Source organism: Oryx dammah, unplaced genomic scaffold (genome assembly GCF_014754425.2).
Source record: "Oryx dammah isolate SB20612 unplaced genomic scaffold, SCBI_Odam_1.1 HiC_scaffold_28, whole genome shotgun sequence".
NCBI lineage: Eukaryota > Metazoa > Chordata > Mammalia > Artiodactyla > Bovidae > Oryx > Oryx dammah.
The window spans coordinates 101,269,922-101,280,014 of record NW_024070212.1 but is presented as its reverse complement, the minus strand read 5'-3'; the positions used below and the strand labels follow the sequence as shown (position 1 = coordinate 101,280,014).

The 10,093-nt window shown below is 42.5% G+C and overlaps 1 protein-coding gene across 3 annotated transcripts; it reads left to right on the top strand.

Moving 5' to 3' along the window:
• The first annotated feature begins 87 nt into the window (after positions 1 to 87).
• CUNH1orf50 (chromosome unknown C1orf50 homolog) lies at positions 88 to 9,586 on the top strand. 3 transcript variants are annotated; one of them, XM_040231479.1, is made up of 5 exons: positions 88 to 221; positions 345 to 460; positions 5,571 to 5,657; positions 6,173 to 6,304; positions 6,665 to 9,586. In XM_040231479.1, the coding sequence occupies exons 1-5, from the start codon at positions 152 to 154 to the stop codon at positions 6,863 to 6,865; spliced, it is 606 nt and encodes a 201-aa protein (XP_040087413.1). In that variant the 5' UTR covers positions 88 to 151; the 3' UTR covers positions 6,866 to 9,586. The 3 variants fall into 3 exon arrangements, 2 of the variants coding, with proteins under 2 accessions (XP_040087413.1, XP_040087412.1); XM_040231478.1 differs by having other exon boundaries at positions 91 to 230; XR_005719419.1 differs by having other exon boundaries at positions 129 to 230; positions 5,550 to 5,657.
• Positions 9,587 to 10,093: the final 507 nt, after the last annotated feature.

The following is a 10,093-nucleotide window of genomic DNA, read 5'->3' as shown; positions in this document are numbered from 1 at the left end:
ACCCTGAGTGTCAGCAGGAGCCCCGCCTCCGGACTCCTGGCAGTTCAGAACGCCTAGTGGGCAGAAGACGCGGAAGCTCCGCCCACGGGCTTTTTTGCGCATGCTCTGCAGTCTCGCGCCGCCTGGGTAGTGAGGAGAGCGAAGTCCTGTCATGGAAGATGCAGCATCGCCCGGGGGAACCCAGGGAGTCACAGAAAACCAAGGAGTTCTGTCGGCGGCAGGTCGGGGAGGTAGGCGGGAGTCAGATGGGGAAAAGAAGCCCTTCCGGAGCAGCTAGTCTGCCGGGCTCCACGGGAGGCCGAGGGCGGGCGCTCACGGCCTATGTTCCTGGGTATGTGTCGCAGGAGCCCTGGTGGAGCTCACCCCGAATCCCGGCGGCCTGGCCCTGGTGAGCCCCTACCACACCCACCGGGCCGGGGACCCTTTAGACCTCGTGGCGCTCGCAGAGCAGGTGCAGAAGGTGAGGAGGCGGGGCTGGGATAGTGAATGACTATCTTCTTGCATATTTGGTCCTCCCAGCCACTTAGTGTGGAGTAGTGTTTTTTTCTTGACTCCATTTTACACGCGGGGAATACATGTTCGTGGCCAGTTGGTGGCCTGACTCCAGCTGATCTTCTGAGACCAAACACCCCTTCAGCTGCAGCTTGAGTGCCCATAATCTCTGAGAAATGGAATATTTCGTGCTGTATGAGTAAATGAGGATGTCACAGCCCTTAGCAGTTGCTGCCTTCACAGGTAGTGAGCCCTGAGGGAACTCAGGAAGGCGAGAATATCTCCGATCTAGCAGTCATCTATCAGCCACTGCTTATAGTGAGCACTGAGGAAGCTCAGGATGAAAACAGCATGCTGCCTCAGATAGCTGAGGTGCATGTCAAAGGAATGATTTCAGTGAGTCCAGACTCTTGTATCTTCACATATATAGAAAAGCGCTTAATTCTTTAATTTGGATTACTTGGTTTTCTTTAATTAGTAATAGTCTTTTGATGTTCAGACTACCTGCCCTTTGTTACAAAACTTATGTATAACCTGGCTCCTCCCCTTGCTTCCTCGAAACAGTTCTCCCAGGGTCACTGAATTTTTAATCCTAGTTTTAATATTAACTTGCACTGTGACTTGAGGTAAATTACTTTTCTCTGGACCTCAGCTTCTTTATCTGTAAAATGCAGGGTGTGAACTAAGAGAACTGTTAGGTCTGAAATTCTTGAAAATCCAGGTTTCCTTTAATCTTTCTTCCCAAGACTTCCAGTTGTAGAACCCTCTTTGAGTTGTTAGAGGGCATTGCTACTTTAAAATTTATGATATCCCCTCATCCTGGTGTATATGATCACATTTGGCCTTGGTTATATTCAAAGGCCTTCATTTTGCTCAAAAAAATTTAATAATGTGCTCAAATTCTGTTACATGTATGTCTCGGTACCTCAGTTTTGTTTTCAAATGCTTAGGAAATCTCCTTTGATATACTGTGTGCTTTCTCTTTCCTAGAGAGGTGAAAAGTAAAATATGACTTTTGTGAATTATGGAAACATTATGTGGGCTTCCCTGATAGCTCAGTTGGTAAAGAATCTGCCTGCAATGCAGGAGACTCTGGTTCGATTCCTGGGTTGGGAAGATCCCCTGGAGAAGGGAAAGGCTACCCACTGCAGTATTCCAGCCTGGAGAATTCCGTGGACTGTATAGTCCCTGGGGTCACAAAGAGTTGGGCAGGACTGAGTGACTTTTACTTTCACTATGTGTCTGTTGAATCAAATCACTTATTGGCAGGAAGGCTCCCAGAGTCACATCATAGGCAGACATTTTTGGTGGGTTACTGAGTGACATGTTTATTACAGTGACGTGGAAAAGAAAGAAGGAAGACAGGTTTTGTCCCTCAGTCAGTCTGTAATCTAGTGAAATACAGAGTATGCATCATTGTGCTGCCTTCGTTTTTCCATTTTCTTTGAGAAACTGAAGAAAAAGCACTCTGAAAGAAACAGAATCAAGAGTATTTCAGTTTGTGAACTGAAATGTACTTTGTAGCAGGACTGACTTCTTACATGCAATTTAGGTATTCATGTGTATTGGAAAGTGCAAGAAGCCTGGTATTAAGGCACGAAATTTAGAATCAGACTGATCTGTGTTGAGATTTGTGGATGTGTGTGCGTGCTCAGTTGTTTTTGTGACCTTTTGGATTGTAGCCTGCCAGGCTCCTCTCCATGAGATTATCCTGGCAAGAATAGTGTCATATTTGGCCATTTCCTTCTCCAGGACATCTTCGCAACCCAGGGAGCCTCTCCGCCATCTCCTGCATTGGCGGGCGGATTCTATACCGCTGAGCCATCAGGGAAGCCTTGAAACCTTGGACAGGCTACTTCACCTGTCTGAGTCTAATCCTAAAATGAGAAAGTGAAGTTATCATCTCCAACTTCATAAGGTATTATGAGAATTAAATGAGATATTATGCAAAGAGCCTCAGTGATTAGGGCCAGAGTTTGTGCTTAGTTGTTAGAGGTAGTCTTTCTCTTATTTCTGTTTTAATTAGGTTCTTTTGTGTACAAAGAACAGATTTGTTGCCACCTTAAGAAAAAAGATTTATTTCAAGGCCACTCCTAACCAGAACTATCCTAGCTCAGGAACCACCTACTCTCTGCTTGGCCATGAGGTACCTCACTGTCCCTGGAATAAAGTGCAAGTTCTTGTATCAGGGGTCATAAAGCCTTACGTGATTTGATGCCTGCACTCTTTTTTACATTTCCCCTCACTAACTGCTCAAGCTGCACTGGCCTCAGAAATGCCTGGAAGCTGCTTCTCTGATTTTTTTGCATGGCTAGTCCTTTCCTTCAGACCCAAGTCAAATGTCACAACCTCAGTGAGACTTTCTTATCTAATAGTGCAGTTGAGAAACTATGTTAAATTTTAATGTGATCTTAAAAAAAAAGTTTTAATGTGATCTTAATTTAAATTTTAAAACCTGGTAATTGAGTTAATGACTGGAAACTTTTAAGTATATTTGGAACAATTTGAGTATGTAAATTGGCTCTTCCAACTATAAATTTTATGAAGTCTCAATACAGATTTTTTCCAATGAAAATATAGCATCCAAATTGATAGGTGCTGTGAATATAAAATATACACTTAATATGAAATGTAAAATATCTCAACAATTTTTATTTGATTACATGTTGAAATGATAAATTTTCTGATCAGTTCAGTTCAGTTCACTCAGTCATGTCAGACTCTTTACGACCGATGAACTGAAGCATGCCAGGCTTCCCTGTCCATCACCAACTCCTGGAGCTTGTTCAAACTCATGTCCATCTAGTCGGTGATGCCATCCAACCATCTCATCCTGTCATCCCCTTCTCTTCCTGCCTTCAATCTTTCCCAGCATCAGGGTCTTTGTTCCAGTGAGTCAGTTCTTTGCATCAGGTGGCCAAAGTATTGGAGTTTCAGCTTCAGCATCAGTCCTTTCAATGAATATTCAGGACTGATTTCCTTTAGGATTGACTGGTTTGATCCCCTTGCAGTCCAACGGACTCTCAAGAGTCTTCTCCAACACCACAGTTCAAAAGCATCAATTCCTCAGTGCTCAATTTTTTGATATATTGGGTTAAATAAACTATATTAGTAGTTTTTTGTTTTTTGGGGTTTTTTTGGCTGTGCCATGTGGCTTATGGAATCTTAGTTCCCCAACCAGGGATTGAACCCAGGTCACCACAGTGAAAGTGCCAAGTCCTAACTACTGGACTTCCAGATAATTCACTATATTATTACAATTAATTTTACTTATTTATTTTTACTTTTAACACAGCTACTAGAAAATTTACAGTTTCATATGTGACTTGTTTCTGTCCTCAAGGATAGTTGCATTAGACTCTAATCTTAATGAAGGCCGTGACCTCTTTCTCATGTTTGCCAGTGTGTCCAGCGCAGTGCCTAGCGTGGTGTCTGACCCATGGTAGTTGCTCAGTGTGTGTCTGTGAAACAGATAAAGGCTTGACTCAGCCTACTCAGTTGTTTTCTCTTCACTCAGAACACGACTTATACCTGACCTTTATCATAAGCTTCCTCAACTAACCAGCAAATTCTCTTAATATTTCTTAGTTCAAGTTTAACCTCTTGCTTTCTTTTCCTTAACAGCTGTATACCACTAAAAGTTAATCAGTGTTGTTGTTTTTTTTGAAACTCTTCTGGTGGTCCAGTGGTTAGGACTCGGTGCTTTCATTGCTGGGGCCTTGATTCAGTCTCTGGTTGGACAGAGCCAAAAAAAAAAAAAAGTTAATCAGCTTTTTGTGAAAAGAAATCTGGAAGTTTTTTGACAGATTTCTGATGTGTGGATGATAATCCTTCCCAGTACATGAATTGGTTACATATGTGTCTCCTAGCTTTGAAAGTTTTTTTTTTTTTTTAAGCAATTTCCAGTGCCTTCAGTTGAATTTCCTAGGACATGACAATCTTCTGTGTATATTATAATTGTTCCAGGTCTATATCATAGTGGTGGTGGTTTAGTCGCTAAGTCGTGTCCAACCCTTGCGACCCCATGGACTGTAGCCTGCCAGGCTCCTGTGTCCATGGGATTCTCCAGGCGAGAATACTGGAGTGGATTGCCATTTCCTTCTCCAGGGTATCTTTCTGACCCAGAAATCGAATCCGGGTCTCCTGCCTTTCAGGCAGATTCTTTACCCACTGACCTTACAATCTTTTAAAAATACATTTTAAGTAACAGGAATGCAAATATAAGTTAAATATAATTAAGTGTGATATAAATATTCAACTGAATAATGGTCAGTTTAACAGATACCTTCTAATAGCATTGAAACATGTATATTATCATATGTGAAACAGATCGCCAGTCCAGGTTTGATGCATGAGACAAGGTGCTCAGGGCTGGTGCGCTGGGGTGACCGTGAGGGATGGGACGGGGAGGGAGGTGGGAGGGGGGTTCAGGATGGGGAACACATGTATGCCCATGACTGATTCATGTCAATGTATGGCAAAAACCACTACAATATTGTAAAGTATTTAGCCTCCAATTGAAATAAAGTTAAAGAAAAAAGATACCTTCTGTATATAGTCAGGTTTCTATATCGCAGGCCATAAGAGACATACCCCAAGTGTCTTCGGATTTTCATTGTAAGATCCATCCCTGATTTCAGAAATGTTTAAATGTGAGAAAACAGATGGAGACCTGAGGAATAAGTGGGGGTAGGCAGGCAAGAGGGGAAATGTATTGGATGGAGGAGAGGCCATATGCAAAATTACTTGGAAGCAAGAGATTGGGGCATGTTGGAAGACTGAAAATTTTAGTGTGACCAGAATCTAGAGTGAACAAGATAGATGCTTTGGGTGATAGAAAAAGAGCACTTATTTCCGTGGTATGGATTCATGGGGTCATGGCAGCATTGACTTCTCCTAGGCAGTGCCTTCTGAGCTAGGCCTTGGGATGAGTGGTGTTCATGGGAGAATGGTGAAAATGGGAAGGGTATGAAAGGCATAAGCCAACATGTTGACATAATTTCACATTGGGATCTAAATAAGAGCATCGTGAAGTCTCACCCTTTTCTGACCCACAGTTGCGTTTTTCTCACCCTTAGGCTAATGAATTCATCAGAGCAAATGCCACCAACAAACTGACAGTCATAGCTGAGCAAATCGAACATTTGCAAGAACAAGCCAGGAAAGTAAGTAGTAGCTTTTTGGTAAGCTTTAATTTTCTTCATTTAGTTCACAGGATTGACTGAACTTGCTTATAATCACTGTAACTTACTTGTTTCGGTACCTCCTAGAAATATAGAAGTGTTGAGCAAAATAGAATAAGCCCAAGAGGTTAAGTATAAGGTTTTTCACTGGGAGAAAGCTCAGTGAGGTAAAGCATCTTAAGGGGAAAATTTTTGTTTTCAGTTATAAAAGAAATGTACTTACCACTGAAAAATTGGGAAGAAATTTAAAAACCACCCAAAGCCAGTAGTACTCTACATTTTGAAATATAAGTTTTCCAAAGGCATTTTTATTACATAGTTGCATAATGTAGTCTAGTTTTTCTCTTCAGTGTCATCTGGATCTCAGTCATGATTCATTGATGTGAGGGAGCAAGACCCTAAGCATTGAACAGGTTCCAGCGTTCGAGTGGGATGATCATTGAGTATGAGTGCTGTTTCCTCTTAAACCCAATTGGTTACGTCTCTGTGGATTTTAGGTTTTGGAGGACGCTCGCAGAGATGCTGACTTGCACCATGTAGCCTGTAACATGGTGAAAAAACCTGGCAACATTTACTACCTTTATAAACGGGAGAGTGGTCAGCAATATTTTTCCATTATTTCTCCAGAGGTAAGAACATTTAATTGTTGCTACAAAAACCTACTCTTGTCTTTAAGAAATTCTTGGTGTAGTGTGTGTGTATGTGTTATGTGTGAGAAAATGTAGGTGTAGGGGTTGGTAAGTGATTTTCTAGAAAACTAGAGGTGGCATGAGCAGAGATGCTTCTGAAAAATATATGCGCTTAAATTATTTCACAATCATTATCTCTGTTCAGGGAGGTACCTGATGTGTAATGCAGTGCTTTCCAAGGATGATTCTGACTGGTCTGAAGTGAAAAGCCAAAAAAAGAAAATTGTGGTATAATTAGAAAATGGACTCAACTTCCTTACCTCCTGCCCTGATCAGAACTGACTCCTTTGCCTTCTCTAGGAATGGGGGACGAGTCGTCCACATGACTTCCTTGGTGCCTACAAGCTACAGCACGACCTGTCCTGGACTCCGTATGAGGACATTGAGAAGCAGGATGCTAAAATCAGTGTCGTGAACAAGTTGCTAAACCAGCCAGTGGCTCTGCCTCCAAGCACTGAACCCAATTTCCAGGGGTTCAGGTCCACTGAGAGTGGACTCTGACAAAGGCCATCAGGACATGGACCTGTCACCTCCTTGTTGCCCCAACCTCTGCCCTGGTGGGAGGTAGCAAGAGAGACGAAGGCGTGTGGGTGAATCATGAACTTCTTTGAAGGCGAGCCTGTGTGAATGGAAATGCTGTTGTTATTACTTTTATGTGGGATGGTAGAATCATATCAGTCTCTCCTGGGATCCTCTCTGGGTCACATGTACCCAACCAGTCAGTTTCAGAGGACCAGCCAGTGTACTTTCCTTCTCCTTCATCTCCATCTGTTCGCTCATGAGTTAGAGCGTTAAAGAAGGAAAGTTTTCTTCTTCCTGCAAAACAGGCTGGCGAGTCATTTTCCAGAAACACTGTTAACAGTCTTTTGTAACTAGAAGTGTTTAAGATTGGGGTTGAGGCTATTTAATAGTTTGTGTAACTCTAGCTTCAGATTCATTTGGGAAGCAGACTGCTGGGTACTGGAGGATGATAAACAGCCTGGCTTGGCTAGCGATAGTGTGTAATTCCGGTGTGTGCGTGTGTGTGTGTGCGTGTGCACTAAGTTGCTACAGTCCTGTCTGACTCTGCCGCCCTATGGACTGTTACTTCTACACAATTGATAAGGTCTGGCTTACTTCGCTGTAGTCCCTACGTTGACCACTAGGTGGTGCCATTGTGATTTCCTGGTTAAGCCAGTTACCAAGTTCAGAGAAAGGAGCATTGTGAAGTTATTTTGGAGGTAGCATCTCCTAGAGTGACTAATACCCAGTGATTATATACATTTTTCATTTACCCATCCATCCACCCATCCATAAGTAAATAATACTTAGTTACTAAGTATTAAGTGCCTTCTAGCTTCCAGATTCTAGAGAATGACACAGCTGAGTAAGACAGGCCCCTGTTTCCAGGAAGCTCACAATCTAGTTGGGGAGAAAGTAAGTCAGCCATTACAGCATAGTATAAAAAGGCTATGATGGAAGTACACATGGAATATCATGGCACACCGAGGAGAGCTACCTAACTCAGCTTAGAGAACTTAAGAAGACTTGGAGGAGCTGACACCTGCTTGGGAACTGAAAAACATGAGTTAGAGCTTATCTGGAGGGTACCAACTGTCCTCTCTATGGGAAGGGTGTCTTTCGGGGTAGGGGGAGGGTTCGTTTTTGGATAAAATTTATTTGTGAATGAACAAAGGAATATCCACTTAACAAGCCACATCAACCAAAATAATCCTGCCGGTCACAAAGAGTGGATTGAGATATCTCCTGACCAGAACAGTCTTCTAACAGCTAGGAGATAGGTAGATGAATAGGATGATAATTCTGGACAAAAAAAATTGCACGTGAGGGACATTGCCAAGAATTAATATAACATTTGGGGAATTGAAGCTAGTTTAAAGTGAAGAGTATTGGCCAGGGAGTGTGAGAAAAGAGCTAACTGAAGGATTGGGGTAGGGAGTTGATAAAATTGACCTTTTAGAAACCTCATTTTGACAACAGAGGATAAGTGGAGGCAAAACCTCTATGAGCATCCCAGTCCAGGCAAGAGATATTGGAGGTCTGAATTAGAGGTGTTGTATTTTATTGATCTTAAGATATACTTTTCTTCCTCCACATTTAATCTCTTGAGACCTGGATGCTTCTAGAAGTCAGTGGTAGGTCATTGTTTAAGTGGCAGCATTTTTTTTTCTTTCTTATAGCTACATGAAATAATCGTGTGTCTTAATAATGGATGCCATCTTAGGCTTGATGAAGTGTGGCATTTAAAAAGTACAGTAGATCATCATCTTGTTAACTGGTACCATGTGGCAGAAAGAATGGAAGGAAAGAATCTTAGGTAATGCTTGAATCTCTAGCTTGAGTGTGTGGATGGTAGGAATGCACTAACAAAATAACACAAAAGTAAGACATCCCTGATAATTTTCCAAAATAATTAGCAGTCTGGTTGGCCCTGCCTAGGTTCATTGAGTATGAGTAACAACTGACTGTACCTCCCATTCTCCTATGAGGGCTCTAGAAGGAGGGAAAGGAGGCCTGATTGTGTCCTTGGCTTCTGAGTCATCAGTCCACAAGCACTGAGATCACTGGTGGTATAGATTGAGAGATGATAAATAGTGTTTAGTGAGCTCTTTTTCTGCCAGGCATAGCCATTGTCTGATTTAATTTTATATAATCACCATCTATAAGGTATTATATAGTATTCCTGTTTTACAGAGCTGGATCATCTCGGAGATTTAAGCACCTGACCTGTGATTATATAGGTACAAAGTGCTAGAGGTCAGGTTCAGACATTCCTGTTTAGTTCATATCCATAAGCTGTTCTGGCTGATTAGGACAATCCTAGAAGATCTCCTCATGGAAGTGTGAAGAAATAAATACAAAAGAGACAGAGTAACGTGTGTAGGGGATACTGTGGAAGTAGTTCACGTGAGTATTTAGTGATGAACATGCAGATGGTGTATATCAAAGTCTGAGGAAATTGAGTAACTTACCTAAGGTCACACAACTTAAGAATAATTGAGCCCACACTTCTAGCATGAAAGCCCATGTGCAGAACCCCCCCCCACACACACACACACAAGATGAGGTGCATCTTCCCTAAACCTGGAGCTTGGGAGGAAGGAGACCGAGTGCTTGGAGTAACGACCTCTGTAGTCCAAGCAGCATTCGATTCATGGACTACTCCCTTCTTAAAAGCTTTGTTCTTCATTTTGATTTGGAATATTACCATCTTCCGCTTTACCGCCTGCATCTTTTTTGTCTCATGACACTAATAGTTTGGACTCTGTGAGGCTGAGTCCTTGGTCCTCTCTTCTTTCTCTGCTAGGTGATCTAATCATTTCCCTTGGCTTTAAATGCCACCCACATCCTGCTGACTCACATGTGTGTCTCCTGATCTCTCCCTGAGTTTCATGCAGACTTAATTTATCCAACAGTCTCACTTGATGTCATTACAAACCTAATGTGTCCAAAATGGAAGTCTTGAGTTATACCCCAAGGCTGTTTTGCACCGGTCCTGTTTGCATCAGCACCTGCGTCACACTGCTGTTGAGACCCCAAATCTAAGCCATCCTGTTTTTCCCGCACCAATCAGCAAGTCTCAGCTCTGTCTTCAAAATATATCCCACTCTGACTGCTGCTCAGCGCCTCCACCCCTACCCTCTTAGTCCATGCCACCAGCATCTCTGGCCTGGATGGGTGCAGTAACCTCATGTGCCTTCGTGCCTCTGTTCTCAGCCTCCTTCAGTC

Coding starts and splice junctions, on each gene's coding strand:
- CUNH1orf50 (XM_040231478.1), top strand. CDS start 152: ATGGAAGATGCAGCATCGCCCGGGGGAACCCAGGGAGTCACAGAAAAC. Junction 231..344: donor GTCGGCGGCAGGTCGGGGAG/GTAGGCGGGAGT, acceptor TATGTGTCGCAG/GAGCCCTGGTGGAGCTCACC. Junction 5,658..6,172: donor TGCAAGAACAAGCCAGGAAA/GTAAGTAGTAGC, acceptor TGTGGATTTTAG/GTTTTGGAGGACGCTCGCAG.